The following is an 18,717-nucleotide window of genomic DNA, read 5'->3' as shown; positions in this document are numbered from 1 at the left end:
TCAATTCAAATCCTATATTGGCCATTATTATGTTGGTGCCTTAAGAAACTTACTTTTTTTCCTAAGCCTCTGTTTCTTCCCTTGCAAAAGGAGAATAATGATGCCCACTTCATAGCATTTGGTTTGAGGACTAAGTGAAATAAAATATATAAAAGCACCGTGACACACAGTATTTGCTCAATAAATGCTAGTTCTTGCTTTGTCAGCACCCTCCTCTCTGGCTTCTCTGTAGGTCTTTAAAAAAGGGGATTTCTCATGTCTGAGTGTTAGAAAATATGAAACTTAGTAAAAACCTGCATAGCCTAACACAATGATGGGCAAATAATAAACACACAAAAACAATTTGTGAATTGATTGAGATTCTACAAACACATTTCTTCTTGAAAGCAGAGGGATGGATGAGATGAATTCTAAAGATCCCTTCCTGGTTCTGAGATTAATGTTCTAGTAAGAAAGCTTTTCCAGTGTCAACCACAATAAGAATCAGTTCATCATAAGCAAGGGTGGGGGAGGAGAGAGGAAAAGAAAATGTTTTTCTGGTCCTACCTCTAGGGTTTCTTTATGAAATACAATATAGAGAATCTCCTCAGAGTCCCCCCCCCCCCCCCCCCGGAATCTTAAGCAAATTCTTCTTTCTAGACTGAAAAATTCTATTTCCTCCTAGTATTTAAAGTCATCTCATTCATTAGCTCTTACTCATCTGTTACTTGATCATTAATTCTGATTCCACCTAAAATGAACCCTAATACATGATAGCCATGGCTGAGAAATACAGTCAGTTGCGAAGGTTAGAGAAAAGCCATCATGCTTTGAGACAAATGCCTATTGGCCAGAAAAATAAAAGAGTTCCTTTCAGTAACCAGTTAATAAGAAATTTAGGACTCTCTATGGATGTGAAGGCCTGTGTTTAAGAAAACCACAAAATAGCCATGCCCATTTCGTTTTCTTTAGCTTTCTTAATAAACTTCTATTTATGCTTCCTTGATGTTACCAACTTAAACTTTAGGGTCTCGGTAGGTTTCCCCACATTTCAGCATGGAAAAATTTCTAGCCATATAGATTTATGTAAAGCTCTCTTTGTCTACTTTACTGTCTCTTGAAATCTTGCAACCCGAGCAGAACAACTGCAGTGGAGGTGGTTAACTAACTTGAGTTAAAATGTATTTTTGAGTCCATATAAAACTAAAGTTTCTTCATAAATAGCTGTATAAATTGGAAATTGCCATACATACATTTCAAAGTAGTAAAAACCAAACTGTTTATTACATATATACATATATATATATATATATATATACACTTTGAAATTTAAAAATAAGTTTAAATCTTCATTTAAAAGGGATGATTATAAGCCAATTTTAGAAATGTCTTAAATTTGTAAAGATCTGTAGATTCTTCTACAATCACTCCTCTATAAATAACCACACGTTTCTAACAAATCTAAAAATCAGACTGCTCTTAATAGAACACTGACATTTTTCTCCAATAATCTCTACTTCTGAGTCTATTTAAAAAGTTGGTCAAAGACAAGAGCCTGTGCACATGTATGGTTTTGATTCCTTCTATACTCCTGCCCTAATTCTTGTGGCTTGGACCCATTTCAGATGCTCTGCCTTATTCTGTGGTTTATATTTGTGATCACCTTCCCAGATTCATTGCATTCTCCTGACTGACAAACAGATTTAGACAGCAAAGCCAACAGTTACCTGCTTGTAACAGCTGCACTGTTGTAGTACCCCTAAGGCTTAGGCCGGGCCTAAGCCATAGTGAAGGTACCTCCCAGAAGGACTTATTTTTCAGCTCAGGTGTGTGTGTGTGTGTGTGTGTGTGTGTGTGTGTGTGTGTGTGTGTGTGTGTGTTTTGGGAACCAGGGTGAGGTAGGTGGGAGTATGTTTACTTTTGCTTTTTGGTTGTTTGATTTTTTACCATTTGGAAGTCTTCATTGTTCACCAAGATATTCAGTAACTTTGTTTTTCTCGTGATTTATAGATTTTATAATAGACTTTATAAACTAAAATTTATATTCTTATTTTTTACTATCCACAAATTAATTTAAATAGTAACACAATAGATTTTTAACTTTCTAAGCTGATATGCCTTTTAGCTGAATTTAAAATAGTCATAATAAAAGAGGGTCACTTCTTTACTTTTTACTGATTTAATGTGAAGCATGTTACTGCTTCATTGGTAGATTAAAATGTTAGAGTAGAAGTAATAAACTATTATTATATTCTCACTAGTTTGCCTCATAATGTCAGTTGAAGTATGTGAACTGTTATCAACCTCATTACAACACAAACTACCATCTTACACATTGCAAACAATTGCAACTCTCTCAACACATCAGAATAAGAGAGTTTTCATTTTAAAATTCCTGTGGAAATCAAATGTATTTTAAGTATCAGCTCTGATTATTTAATCAGACAACTTGCATTTTGCCCTGGCTAATTTTGAAGACTGATAATATTTTACTCATAAAAATAATTGCGCACCTGTTGTGATGGAAGCCTAGTTAAACAAATGTTAATAGGAATGCAACTCTCTGCATTAAGCATAAGAACACAAGACTCTCATTACTATTACACGAAGAAACATTTTTTTAAAAGCCATGGAATAGATCTCACTTTAAATCTCATCTCTTCCATGGCCCTAAAGAGGTATTTAAGAGTATTATGGAAATATGCATAACAAATAGTTGCATATTAACGTGAAAGGGAACACCACATGATGCCCTCCTTCAATTGAATGCCAGTTTCTTCTGCCTTATTCTTTTCCCTGCCAAATCCTTTTAATGATATTGAATCATTTCTGTGAAAGGTGTACTTTTCTTCCTAGCTTATGATCAAAGGAGAAAATAAAACGGGGGCCTACAAAGTCGTACCCTCTTGCTCCCTCTTTACTTCCTGCATTCAAGATCTTTCCCAGTACCCCAATTCCCTGAGCTGTAAAAATACTAAGCACTCGTGGAGGAGACAGACCCAGACCTTTCCTCTGTGGCTTTTACCATTCTCTACAGAGCTACCAACTTGTGTCTATTCAATCCATTTCTAGGTGTAATCAACTCCTAAGTCCTGAAAAGGGCTTGAGGAAAAGCAATCTGCCTGAAGTTAAACCAGCTATATTCTGAGCCCGGTTATACACATCTCATTGCCTTCGATAAGATTGTAGCCAGGCAATTAGCCCAGCCTCTTCAAGATTATATATAAAAGGCATTTTTATTCAAAATTATCTAAACTTTTGAACCCTATCCTTTACTATGTTTGGTTCATTCTAATTTTTTTTTTTTTTTTTGGCTAAGTGCAATACAAGTTTACAAGCAGAGTTAAAAAAAAATGTGTGTATTTTTTAAGTGACCTAATTTCTCTTTTTAGTTTTCTTTTTCAGTAGTTTAATGCAGACATTGGGATTGAAGAGGAATCACAAATAAACAGAATAATTGCATCAAATTTCCTCAGTGCATTAAATATGCACTCAGTAGTAATTACCAACAGTAGCAACACATTTAAAATGTAGAGAATAATGTACAATTTATGCCTATTTCAAGAGTCTTATTCATAAAAACACTATTTAGATGAAAATACACATTTTATTAAGTGGTTAGCCTTACTTTTTTTTAATTCAGACAAATGACCTAAACAGTAAGTATGTGGGAGGTCTAGTACTATGGGCCAGTTCTTAATGTGCCATACACGCCCCATGAGAATTTGGTCAAGCGCTGACTATAGAGTAATGAAATATCTAGGGCACACCCTGGCACCTAGGGTGCTAGTCACAGAACATTCCTGGGTCTATAAATAGTACAGGGATTAATTACTATCCCACACATTTTTCTTCCAAATATCAACTGTATATAAATATTATCACAAAGGTATATATTTGAACTATATACATTTATTTAAACAAAAAAAGACTAAAATGAAATAGAACAAATTAATAATAATGGTCCTTAAATGTTTAAATATTTTCATACTATTTTAATTTTACTAAATTTTGTATAACTTCTAATTATAAAATAAATGCATAGGTATTAAATTCTCATATATTATAAATATTACAATAAAAAATTCATAGTAACTGCTTGTTGCATGTGAGAATTCCATCTTAACAGTAACACTTCTAAGTTTTATCTACCACTATAATAAAATGCCCCAACCAAAATTATACAGAACATCTCTTAAGTTTTTTAAAAGATCATTTGACTTATACATAAATAAGATGATTTAATAATATTATAAGGACTTGGAAGCATAAGATAGTTAAACTATCTATAATAATAAGATGAGAATAAAGCTGAGAAGGCCAGTATTCATCAGGCTTAGTTTAAATGAAAAATATAAGCTAATTATAGAAAAGTTAAGCATCATTTTTGGTTGAGCATGGATGACAACACTGATTTAGCTAGACTGCTAGAAATTATGATCAATGTTATACATATCTAATCATTTCTAATGAAATCATTTGTGCTTTAAGAGGTAATGAATTGTTCAAGGTCCCTGTGGCATATAACAAAATGCTCTTGTTTCTATATACCTACTGGCAAACTACTATTTACTGAGGACCAATTTTGTCAGTCACTTTACAATCATTGACAATAATCCTAAAATACATGACTCCCACCACCACCTATTTTACAGTAAAAGTAAAGTTGATTAAATAAGTTGCTCAGTTTATGCCATGGTTCATACCCACATCCGGTCAAGTCTACACGCTATGTCTAGCACGCTGCAATTCCAGTTTTAGGGAACAAACCAACTACCTTCTTTAAGCCAGTAACTCTGTTCAGGGTCTTCATAGAATCGTTGAACTCTTAAATGTGACTAATTTGCTTTGTAGTTATTAATGATGAGTTAATTCATTGTTAACATAATTACGTGCTAGTCTATTTTAAGATTCTGGCTCAGTGGTTCTCACAGGGTGGTTCATGGACCTCTGGAAGCCCCAGGGAACTCTCCAAGGTGTCTGTGAGGTCAATATTGTTTTCATAATGTCACTAAGGCATTAGCTGCATGTTACAGTGTTGACATTTGCACTGATGAATCAAAGGCAAGCAGCCCTATCGTTTCAAGAGAAACAACTAAGAGTATGGGTTAAAATAATACAATTTGAAATTTTAAGGGAAAATTAGAATTTTGGAAAACTTCTGCCATCATGAGCATGACAGTTGTGCAATACTTAAAAGCTTTTTCTGATAAGATAGATGATGATACCAATGAATATAATTATTTGATGCTTATAATGAAAGGTGCCAACATAAGACCTGCATAACTCAGTAAACTATAAAGTAAAAAATTTAAGTATCAGCCCTTGTCCCATACTCTTCATTTCATACTGCATAGTCAGCCTCTGTTAACAGTTTATTAAATACTCTTCTAACAAATTTCTGCTTACGTGTAATTATCTATACAAATGAGAATATATAGATAGATAGATATGTATCTATCTATATATTCTCCTCAGTTTTACTCTTAATAGCTCCAAGATGTTACTCATCTTAAATCAACCAATAACTCAGGTAAAATGAAGAAGCTATGAAAAAAGATTCCAAATCCGTGATCCCATTTCTACCAACATTAACAAATGTACAGTAACTCAGACTTAAGTTTATGTCCTGTGAGGTATTTTCACTTAACACTCAGCTTTGCTTATTCCTTTATTGAGATAAGATGCTACTAAAAATGGGACTAAATTTACCACCCAAAATATTGTGAAATCGCATTCCAATTTATAGGAGAAATTCCTTTCAATCTGCCCAAACACATTTCACTCCCAGATTACTATTGTTCTGCTATCACCCTATCATCCTTATTCTACTATGGGTCATATTCCAATCTACATGTGGGGACAGACAGATGGATGGATGGATGGATGGATCTATATGTGGATGTTAAAGACTATTTTCCATTTGGGGCTTGTACACTAATACTTGAAATAAAAATAGTTTGTATTCAAAGAATATGAACTACTTTGATAGAGAAAAGTTCTACCAGCAGCCTAAATCTAACACACATCATTAAAGCTCCAGTATGTTTTCACTAATTCTACATAGGAGAATTACAGATGTCCTGTTAGCTAGCATTTCCTGGTAAGCAATCTGAACGGCTTCCAGGAAATTGCTAATGACCTTCATTTTACTTAAAATCTAGGCTGCAATTAGTAATAGTTTTTCTTCTCTGTGCTGGTGACAATGTTTATTTTCATCACAGCAATCAGCAAGAAAAAAAAAAGAAAAATGTCTTGTTTTTGAATTATGTCAAAATGAATTCACTTTTATTCTGATATGTCACCAAATAGACTAATACATATTTAATGTAATCGTAATTGTGTAAGAATACTTTGGATCCTTTTTACTTCTGCCCAATTTTGCCTCCTTTGCCATTCTAGGTTGCAGCTATTGCTAAAATTCGTATTTTAAAAATGAAATCAATAGGAATGTTTTATAATTGGTGACTATGCATTTAAGAATAATTAAAAGTTTTGAAAAAAGACATGATTTTTTAAAAATGAAAGAAGACATGATTTTAAAGTGAAGTTTTATGTTTTTAATTATAATAATTAACTATTTAAAAAGGAGTTTCAGTCTTATTCAAGAACTTAAGATATGATTATGTGGTCAATGTAATAATAACAAAGACCAATTTTAGTCAGTGTTATATTTATAACTAGAACCTGTTATTAAACTTCAGTATTTTCTTTTGTGTAAACATTGATTTCACTAATTAGATCCAACTGATCTTTTCCCCAACATATCGATTTCTTTTAATCCCAACAGTTAACAATGATTCTAATGTATCATAATACTTTAGACCTTAATCATATAGTAATTTTTGCCAGTAGCTTTTGTTTGAATTTTAATTAAGAAGACCTTGTGTCTCCAAACCCAAGTGGGGGATGGGGTTAATTGCTTGTATGTATATCATACGGACATCAAAAGAAGTAAAAGATGTTTATAATGGAGAGTACAAAGGAGAGCTTTGAAACTTCTACAGTCATGCAAACTGGTATAATTTAAAACTATGGGTGTTGCTGTGTTGTAATGCATGTTATTTATAAAACTAGTTGTAATGTGCACTTACTGTTAGCAAAATGAGCTCATAGGCTTTGTAATCTTTATTCACTATTGATTAGAGGACAACCAAAAACTTCATGAAATGGGCTAACCATGCTATTTGGGGAGAATTTTATTTCCACCTTAGCAATTTATTATGTGACTTAAAGCAGTAATTTTTTTGGATATTGGGGTTCCTATATCGAAAATAAGTTGGATTGCATAATATGCAAAAATCCTTCAAGTCTAATTTTTTGAATTTCTAAGATTCTAGATATTACTCTGAAGTTTTATAATTATACAGATTTATATAGAAAAATAGTGACAATAATACAATATTTCATACAAACAGGAAAGTAAGAAAATAACATGTACTCTCAACCTCTTTCACAAGCTGGTCTCTAGAGTAATACAACATTTGTCTTCAAAATAATTTAAAATTTTCAGAATACATGAATTCTAAACATGGATAGATTACTGTTTCACCCATTTCCCTAATGAGATAGAAAGAATCACTAGGTATGTGAACTTTGCAGATTTTATTGGAGTTGAAAAGTGGCAGATGATTTGCTTCATAATATTTCCAGATTTTTTCAAGTTCCCTCAGATGAACAAATTGCTATAAATTTTAATGGAAATTCAAGAAAAACTCATTTATAAATGAATATGTAAAGTGTACAGTCATAGCTTTTAGAAAACCACTCTAGTCCTTCTGTGATTGCCTATACCAGAAAACAGCAGTAACTATGATTTACTATTCCTTAAAAAATTAGTATTCTATAGGAAGGGCAATATATAGAATAGGCAATCACAGAACTTAGATACAGTTTAAGGCCCTTACTCTAAAAGTGAATAAACTAGGGGAGAGAATTGGCATTTAAGATAGTAACTTGTGACTCAGACCATTAATTCTTCGGGAATGCTGTTGGATCCATTCTGACCCTTTGGTGATAACAGCGCTGCTTAAGTTACTTTAAGACTAACCTACACTATTTGATCTTCAAAAGATCTATCATGCACTGAAAAAAACCATGACTTTTGTGTTCCTGTGCTCTCACCCAATGATTTATGTTTGCAATGAAAACTCAAAACGAAACCAGGCTCTCCGTGGCACACAGTAGCAATATTATAATAAATTCACATTTTCATGTAGTATTTATGTCAAGCACAACTGTAATATGCTTGTACTATTTAATGCAACATAGTTCCAAATTTTACTTCTCTCAGTAACAACACTAATGAAGTAATAGGGAGCAATACTTAAAGTCTTTAATAGTAAAGCATGCCAGTAACATTAGGCTCTGCAACTAACCTCTCAGACATAACAGTTGAATAAATACATAACTAATTGTGTATCCATGGTGGCTTTGAAAAACATTGGGAATCGTTTGTAGAGTTTTCCATTTAAAAGTATTTGTTTGATCACTTTTTGTTCCAATCAGAAACTGCCATTTCTCTAAGCTGTAGGAGAGTATACCTACAGCACATCTACCTTAATCACTAAATGTAAATATTGAAATAATTCATCATAAATGACTAAGGAAGGAAAACACTATTTTCCTTATTTGGTACACATCACATAATTTTTTTTTTTCTTGGCTCTCTTATCATCTGTGTGTTTGACAAACACTAGCACAAACAGTGTGTGCTAACTCAAACAACCAACATCACTGCTTCTCTGGCACACTGCCCAGGGAGGCGCCTTCACACCAAGGAGGAGATGCCAGCTACAGCATTGAGGGGCATATGTGCAAAACAGGGAGGCTGGCTACGGTTCTCTTCTAGAAACCCCAGAAGGCTAGACCCATTTATGGAAACAGAGGATAGAGCTTAATGCTCTAAACATTACTTACATGCTACCCTTGCACTTAGAAATGTTTCATAACCATAACTATCCTGGCATTCTCACTTCTTTGGTACAATTCATACAAACAAATGGGTCATGCACCCTCCCAGCCTATCACTACCTCTGTTTTGCTTGGATCCTTCTTCCATATTATTCCTCCCGCTTCTCTCCATTCATATAGAGATCAAGATAAATACCACTATGGAAACTGCATTGCCTACACCCACTCCTGCTTTGCTATACTGCCTCGCTTACACGGAAATGGGTAAACGTGGAACTGTTTTCATTGTTTGTGTGTTGTGAGAGGGAGGAACAGTCCAGACCTGTCTTCCCCAGGTCCCCACCTCAGAATTCGAAGACTCTGAGGAATTTGAAACTGCTCTGTATTCTATTAAACAGTAGCTTTAGAGGCCAGGATTCAAACCCAGTGTCTACAGCTTTCTAAGTAACTCCAACATGCCACTTAGTTTCTCTCAATCTCCTTTTGTTCATATGTTAAGTTAATTTTCCTCACTGGGTGGTTATAAGGATCAAATACGATAATATAGCTGTTTTAGCACTTTGTTTCCTTTGAGAACAAAAAAAAATCTTTTAAAAGTACTTATTATATTACTTACAAGCAGAATATAGATAATATTTTAAAGATCAGTCTTATAATTAAGAAAGTATAATAAATACTGGCATTAACTTTGAAAGAACATTAGGAGGTCATGAAGACAACATCCCACCAGCGTACAAATATGCTCTACAAAATCCCTGTTTAAAATTTTCCACAGTTAAATTGCCACTGATGTTATATTGTTAAAGAATCCCTTCATCTATTCACTTAACAAAGATTTATTGAACACCTATATTTGAGGCACTCTCTCTTGGTGCAGTCCAACTCTATCAATGTCAGATAGCCATTAATTGTTTCTAAGTTCTTTTGTATATTGAGAACAATTTCCCTATTGTCTGAACCCCCTAAAACAACACAAACATTTAATTTATTTATTTATTGTTAATATTATTACAGACATACTGTCCTTTTCTTTTCAACAGCACTTCAACCTGCTAACAGGTATTAGGCCAAACTTCCCTATTTTTATTATATCTGCAGAACTCTTCACCATTCTAGACAACACAATGGTTCACTTAAAAATATGGCACACATATCCCAACAAGGAGAAAAAAAGGGGGGGGGGGGACATTTGTAATACTTCCAACAAGAAATATATGTTAAAAATATATAATACCCCAATTAGACCAAGGCACAGGTCTAATCATTTTATGCTATATTTCATTTTAATTCTTAATAAAGTTATTTAGCAATACTAGTGATAAAGTTAATGTGATTTGAATATTGCTTTGAGATTACTGCTATTGAATTTGTGCCATTTGCAGCTCTCTGGATTCAATGCTGCTACTGGAGAGACTAGCGATGGAAACGTGGTGGGAGTGAGCGACAGGATTTTCTCTTAAATATTAGACAAGACTCAGATACAGACCCACTGAAAATCTATGATTCCGTGTTTCTCAAACTCTAGCACTATTCCAACTCCCTCATATTGAGGAGTTTCCAAAATATTGCTTTACTTCATTTAGATAATAAGCCTGTTTGGCTCAGTAGATAGAGCGTGAGCCTGCACACCAAAGGGTCCCAGGTTGGACTCTGGTCAAAGGCATATTTCTTGGTTGCAGGCTCTCCTCTGCCAGGGACAGACCCTGTTCGGGCCAGAGGGGGGGGCGGGGGGCGGTACACAAGAGGCAATCAATATATTTCTCTCACATTCATGTTTCTCTCTCCCTCTCTTTAAAACAAAACAAAAAATAAAACAACACAAAAACTTTTATTTGAAAGCATTGCTTTTTTAAGTAAAATCTAAAAAAGGAAATTACTAATGTATTGTCTTTTAATATGTGGCAATAATAAGCACATTAAAGATTCATTTTTCAATACTGCTCTTATCCATTCTATTGTCTACACTTTAATTCTCCCTCTAGCAACTAATCCATCCCATAGAATTTTCTAGTGGTAGAGGTAAAGGCTATATTTTTGCCCTTCCCCAGCTTCATTACACTCTTGAATTAACACAAAGATGTAAAGTTAAGAATGACACATAAACATAATATCGGTTATAAAATAATATAAATATTGACTACTTAGAAAATAATGACTGAGAACTTCAAATAAAGCTATTTCTGCAAATATACTTATGGACAAAATTGTTAAATTTAAAATATTTAAAATAAAGAATTCAATTCAGGACATTAAATGGTATCAGAAAATAAACAAAAGAGGAAATACAAGGAAAATAAGAAAGGGAGAAATAATAAATGGAAAAGCGAGAGTAAGTAGTTGGCATACTAAAAAGCTGAAGAATTTAAAAATAAATATAAAAAGTTGATCCTTACCAGGAGTGGGAAGAGGGAGATAAAAAGAAAAACCACTGGAAAAACCACTGGCAAGTAAAATTGAGAGACAACACACACACACACACACACACAAATATGCAAAGCTGAAAATGGGATTATATAAGAACAAATAAATAGAAAACTCAAAAAATAAGTGATACTATATTTTTAAACAATACTAATACATTTGAAAATCTCAATGAAATATACAATTTTCCAGGAATTATTTTCCTGACAAAATTGACTTTAAAAGAAGTAAAAAATGCAAAAGTAAATAATTCCTAAAGAATATTCTAGGCCCAGATGTTTTATGATATATTGTTTCAGAATTTCAAGGAATGAGTAATTTTCATGTTATCTATTCAACATTTTACATAGTCTAGAAAAAAGGAAAAGCTTTCTAATTCAACTTGAATACTGGTACTATAAATTAGTAGAGATAAAGAAAAACAAAGATAGTACCGATAAAGAAAAACAAAAACTAATCTCATTTATGATTACAGATGGAAAATAACTCTAATAGAAGCAAATAAAATTATGCAGTCCATTAAAACAAGACTATACCATGACTAATCAGGGTTTATTTCATCAATAAATTTGAAAAACAAAAACCAAGATGAACCATAAAATAAAATGCAATTTCTCATAGAAACTCTTAATAAACTATGACTAGAATTTTTAATCATAAAGATTATCTTAAATCAATGGTCAATATAATACTTAATGGTAAAATATTAAAAGCAATTCCATAATTTAAAAACTACACAAAATGCCTGTTATCACCTGCATTACTTAGTATTATACTGACATTCTAGGCAGTGTAATAAGAGAATGGGTGAAAAAAAAGGGAACATATAAGATAAAGCACGTCAGCTGAAATATTAGTAGGGCTAATGAGTTTTACTTAAAAAAAAAAAAAAGAAAAGAAAATTATAAAGTGAACCAGCAAAATTCACTAAAATCCCTAAATACAATAACAAAAAGAAAACAGAATGAAGACTATCTCACTCACAAACAAGCAAAAAAATTAACTTTTATAAAGAAAATATCAGCAGAAATGTACAGAAACTGTATTTTTTTAAAAATTGTTGAGGGGCATAAAAGAGTTAAGTAAACGATTCTGAATGGAAAGATTCAATACCATAAAGGTGTCAGCTTTCCTCATAATTTTATTTAAATACAATCTTTTAAGATATCACTTTGGGCCCAAACCGGTTTGGCTCAGTGGATAGAGCGTCGGCCTGTGGACTGAAAGGTCCAGGGTTCAATTCCGGTCAAGGGCATGTACCTTGGTTGCGGACAGGTCCCTAGTAGGGGGTGTGCAAGAGGCAGCTGATCAATGATTCTCTCTCATCGATGTTTCTAACTCTCTCTCCTTCTCTCTTCCTCTCTGTAAAAAATCAATAAAATATATATTTTTAAAAAAAAATATCACTTTGGAATTTCAATGAACAATTTATAATTATACATCTAAAATAAATTTTAGAGAAGTATGCAAACACCTTATAGAACAATTTTGACTTTGATCTTGTCATACTGCCCACACTTTAAGATACTATAAAGCTACAGTGATTAATACAGCAGAATACTAACAAAAGTTTAAATAGAAAGATCAATGGGAATAGAACAAAAGAACTGAGAAATGGTTTCAAATATGCAATCAGTATGCAGTAAAAGATATTATTTCAAGTCAGAAGTAATGAGTTATTTAAATAAATGATACAGAAATATTTGGTTTACTGACTGAGAAAGGAGATTAAGTTGTATCTCTCTATGAAATTATACATCAAAATACATTCCAGAGGAATTTAAGAGTTAACTGTATAGTAATACAAAAAACTGAGAGAAAATATACAAAATATTTTATCTAATCTCAAAGTGGGTGAAGCCATTCTAAACAAACCCCCAACAATAACAAAAAATTTTTTAAAAGAGAGGGGAAAATTTGACAACAAAAGTAAAGAAAATAACAAAATATAACATTTATTACAGATAAACTAACACCATTAAAATATATAGGATGGTAATAAGTAAGTTTACAGTTGTGAGGACACAAACTGTTTATTCTTATATTGTTGTATATCAATCATTGTATTGTTTTCCATATAAACTACTGTAAATCTAATTTTCCCCTTCCCTGTACATTAAGAGTTACAAAACCACAATAACTAGACAAATCTTTTAAAGAAAAATGGACACACAACAAATAGGCAATTCACAAATGAAGAGATATTTAATATAAATAAATGTATGTTAAACTCTTCAGTCTCAATGATAAAGCAATTCAAAATAATTCAGCACTAATATGTTCTTTTCTTCCATCAAACTGGCAAGAACGCTTTAGTTAATAAAACTGTTATTGAGGGTAAGTGAAAAAGACTTGCAGATACTGCTAGTGAGAGCACAGAATACTATACCTTTTCTGAAGGGCACTGTGGCAATCAATATGTAGCAAAAGCATTTAAAGAAAAAGAACAACCCTTTGGCCAAGAATTTCACTGTGTAGTAATATATTCATTCCCAGAAAACAGCCACTAGTTAGTACTGGAAAATATTAAAAAGTTATCCGAGTTCACCCTAACCGGTTTGGCTCAGTGGATAGAGCGGATAGAGCATCGGCTTGTGGATGGAAGGGTTCCAGGTTCAATTAGGGTCAAGGGCATGTACCTTGGTTTGTGGGCACATCCCTAGTAGGGGGTGTGCAGGAAGCAACTGATTGTTTCTAAGGCTCTATCCCTCTCCCTTCCTCTCTGTAAAAAAATCAATTAAAAAATATTTTTTTAAAGTTATCAAGTTCAAGGTTTTCTTTATATGATAAAAAAATGACCTAATCACAGGGAAATTCACAATCTATCTTTAGGTGGAAAAGACAGACTACAAAAAAATAGTAAAAAGATTATTCTGATTTTAAGAAAAAAAATTAACATGAATATACGTAAATTAAAATAGAAAGGATATACAATATGATACAGTAGAATTAAAAGACAATTTTAATTTCTTTTTGGTTTATATACTTTTTACAATAAGTGTGTATAAATTTTATAATGAGAGAAAAATAGTGAGTTAGTAAAAATGCACAATGATTGAAATATATAAATACTGATAACCCACAATAGCATGTGTTCCTTGGAGATAGTATTCAGATCACTTTGACACTGCAGAATAATTATAGCTAATTTAGGTGGATAATAACTGACCTGATCTCACCTAGACTAAAACTGTACGTTGAGTTGTAGCAGTGATTAGGATTAGTCTATGAACACTACTTTAATTTTTTCATTTTTATTATACATTGTTATATTTTCTGTATAATTTTATGGTGACAAAATATGAGGATGTAAGAAGAGACCATTAAGTAGACTAAATCAAAATGAAAAATTTAATAAGAATCTTATTTTCTATGCCCATAAAACTAAGAGTAGCACACAAATGACAGTTCACTTGCCTCCTATAGAATCCAGAAAGAAAAATGTTCAAGAATTTGAGAAGCCTACTTTTTCAAATGTGTTTCACTTTCAAGATTTATGTATTTGGAACATCTGAGACTAGTATAATTATTATATATTTTAAATTCATAATTAGAATTAAAAATAAAGTAAGATGGGAAGTGGGAGCAGGGGAGAAAAGATAACCCGATGTGTATAAACACGATGCTTAATCATAACATAATAAAATGTTAGCTTCCATATGACTGAGAGAAAGCAAGACCTCCATCCTTCATGCTGGCAAATGCTTGACTTTGCATAAACCATTTCCGTTCTCACTGTTATAAAACCAATGACTTTGGGAAGGGAAGAAAACACAGAATGGCGTGCAAAGTAGCACAGACCATGCTATTGCAGCTGGATAAAGAATATGGCACTAATGACTCTCTTTCTACCCCTCAGTTATACGGTGAGGGCTTGTTTCCAAAATAGTAAGTGGCCTTCATAAGTAAAAAACAGAAGCAGTGAAATTCAAAATACTATTAAATTTCTACTTGGTTTTGATACTGCATGAGATAATGGAATGAGTTGTTAATTATTCATTGGGAGATGACTTCCTTTTCTCTTCATTGGAGAACATAAGATGTCTGAACCCTAGGCAATTTTCTATACTAAAGTCAAAATAAAATTTTCATCAGATAGCTATTGCCAAATATTCATCTTAAATGAGGTATTTATTATCCATGACCAATAGGAAGACTCACCTGGATGCTGCTGGGTAAATTCAGAAACCTAATCTAATAAACTTCCCAAATTGTTAGTGCAAATGACAGTGATGCCAGTCTGTAAGGAGCAACTTACAGAATTAATTAATGACTTAGGATTCTACTCATGATAGCAAAAATTAATAATACAGTACTTCATTTCCTTAAAGAAATCAACGAGAGAGTTAGGTTATTCTGTGATGTATTGATTGGGATTGTCCACTTCTTAACATGTAATAACATCAATCACATAACTTTAAAAATTAAGATATCCATCATCATCAACAGGGTAAGAGGTTATGAAATTTTAAATCCTGTGAAATCTGTTTTAAGATTAATAAACGCATCAACATTTGGGCATATTAATAATAACAATGACTAAAACTTTCATGAGTCCTTCCTTAATTGCCAGGTGCAATGCTGAAAGCTTTACATGTATTAATTCTCTTAAGGAGCCTGTGAGGTAGGTTCTGTTATTAGCCCCATTTTAGTTCCCAGGAATTCGAAACAGAGAAGATAGTGACTTGTCCAAAGTCAACTATCTAGTAAATGGCAGGGCCAGGATTTGAACCAGTAAACAGACCTCAGAATCTACCCATAAACCATTATGTATAGCACATTCTATAAACTTTTCTTTATAGGTGCTACAGTTGACCCTTTTCAATAAAAAAATTCAAATTATTGATTTGGATTCATAAATAAAGCTATTATATTAGGACTTAAGAGAAAAGACTAAAATTGTATTTAATTTAATTTAATTTGTTCATCATCTTTGATATAACATTTTATGTTAATACTTTTTAATTAAGTAAATTAAAAACAATTTATCCTATCATATATATGTTATAGAATAATAAAAAGAGAGGCCAAAAATTTCATTCTGTAAACATTAAAAAGAATATAAGTTCAAGGACATACTATACATTTACCTCTCATAAATCAACAAATATTAGAAGTAAGAAATTAATGTTAGGGTACAGAAAATCAGCAAATGTATTGTTATAAAAAATAACATCTCCACATGGGTTTATTTGATATTTTATATATTGTACCTTTAATTTCTCCAAGAAGGTCACTGGTATTTAGTCTTTCCATTTTTTCCTTCCAATCTTTTGATAGTAGTTTTTCCATGCAGGAGGAATCTGTTAAAATAAAAAAGGTAAGTATTCAAAATATTACATATATTTTTTATTTTATAAGTATTAAAAGATTATAAATCCAGAAAGCTAGTTTATGAAGAAACTCTATCACTTAAAAAAGATCAAAGCTATTTTTTGTTGTTGTTGTTTTAACCTTAGGATATAAACAATTATATTACTGTATTATAAAATAACACAACTAATTTTTTACCAGATTATTTAAACTATTCCCAAGAAAAAATATAAGGCTCAATAAACTTGTATTGGTATTATAATTATAATTCTGTAAATATTCAGTCAGCATTCAGCATTTCTTAGACTGATAGGACAGAGAATGGGGTCTTTCTACAGTTTTAAATTTAAACAATATTCCTCTCAATCCAGGTGATTATGTTTTAATTTCAAGCAAAATCCATGTGCTATTCAAGGAAGAATGACAATTTTTCAAGGGAGTAAAGATCAATCAACCTGTAATCACATATTCTTAAAAACAAAAAATATAGCAAATCTCATTCTTAAAAAACCCATTTATAGCAAAATGTAAAGAAACTAAAGTCAAGATCATGAAAACTACTACTGCAGTTCTCTTGTATAAAAGAGATGTATATTCTCTTCAAGAAAATACTTCTTTAAACATGTTGCCTGCTGCATTTCTGAGTAGCACACAAGATTACAGAGAATGATTACACTTGTTTCTATAAAGATTCATAAAGGTTACAGAAACTTAAACCAGGATACTCTTAATAATTAGCACATTTTCCTCAATGCATTCTTTTACCTCTGTATTCAGATGGATCTGCAACTGAAGCTACTGCTTACAACTATTTACATGTATCTTTTGAGCCTCAGATCTTAACAAATAGGACCTATTTCCAAAAGAGAATGCAGACTTAAATACTAAACCCTTGGTGTGAAGCATAATCCCATTAAACTTTAACATTCCAAGTGTCAAATTCTGATAACTTCTTTTTAAATTATATTTAAATTGTTATTCTGTATCCAAACGATTCTCCTCTCCTTATCAGTACCTTTCTCTTTATCATTTTTGCCTTTCTTTTTTTTTTTCTTTTTTTTTTTCCTTCCAACTTCTAAATCCTCCTTGAATTTTTCAGAATGACAGTAAGGTCAAGACGGATCTAAAGGGTTTTAGAAACTAGATAAGCTTTAGAAAAAGACAGCAAGCCTGGGGTTAGAGATGGGAAGACTGCTGCACGATTAGAAAGTATTGGTGAAAACAATTAACATTCGTCCATGACATGATCAATCAATCAAGGAATGGATGGAATCCAGATCAGTGCATCCTGAAATGGCTGATGAAGAACAACCGAACTAGCTCGCTATCAAGGAAGCTGAAGTTCTAAATAGGAGCCAGCTTGATTCTATTAAGAGTAAGCTCCCTGCCCCTTCCTTTGCTTCTTCCCCTCTTCTCTTCCCTCCTTTTCTCTTCCCATTCTTTCCTATTCAAGTTTTCTTAGGCTCCAACGATTGACCTACCACTGTGATTAAAAACTGGATTCTGAGTGACCTTCCAACAGGGTTTACATGCATACTCATATATGCAGTCTCTCTTTAATTTCCAAATGACCTCTTGCTACATTTATTTTAAATTCAGAAACAAGATGTGTACTTTGGTCTATACATTTTTTTCTTTTTTTGGTATTTTTACTGAAGTCATAAAAAAAGATAACACTGAGTCTTGAAAATTATGAAGCCAATCTTCAAAGCCATGCCTATTACACTTTGCAAATAGGGTTTAAAATCTGCGATATATTGATATACCATCAGAACATGGGTAAGAATAATCAACACAACATCTTCAACTCTCTATCCTACCCAGTTTTGTTACTTTTTTATTGCCCTTTCATACATGTTATAACATCACACTAAACTGCTAATCACTGATACAAATGCTAAAACATAACTTGTTTGGTTAAAATTTGAGTTGAGAGCATATATTGTAATCATAAAAGACAAAAGCCCAATTTTCTAGTAATGATCACAAACTCACAGCAAGTTTATAAACTAGGGTTAGAAACACAATAAATGTAAAACATAAAAATATGTCTCTCATTTCTATAAATAGACCTGAAATCTTTCTGAGCTC

At 32.3% G+C, this 18,717-nt stretch overlaps 1 protein-coding gene across 20 annotated transcripts in view; it reads right to left on the bottom strand.

Moving 5' to 3' along the window:
• SOX6 (SRY-box transcription factor 6) overlaps positions 1–18,717 on the bottom strand; it is a 525,015-nt gene that overhangs the window by 207,244 nt on the left and 299,054 nt on the right. For all 20 annotated transcript variants that reach the window (XM_045577988.1, XM_045577991.1, XM_045577992.1 and 17 more), the window contains one exon: positions 16,527–16,616. In XM_045577988.1, the coding sequence (XP_045433944.1) occupies positions 16,527–16,616 (90 nt within the window). The remainder of the gene's footprint in view (positions 1–16,526; positions 16,617–18,717) is intronic.

Source organism: Pipistrellus kuhlii, unplaced genomic scaffold (genome assembly GCF_014108245.1).
Source record: "Pipistrellus kuhlii isolate mPipKuh1 unplaced genomic scaffold, mPipKuh1.p scaffold_m20_p_9, whole genome shotgun sequence".
Taxonomy (NCBI): Eukaryota; Metazoa; Chordata; class Mammalia; order Chiroptera; family Vespertilionidae; genus Pipistrellus; species Pipistrellus kuhlii.
Note: the sequence above shows the minus strand (reverse complement) of the source record. Positions and strands in the feature narration are given on the sequence as shown.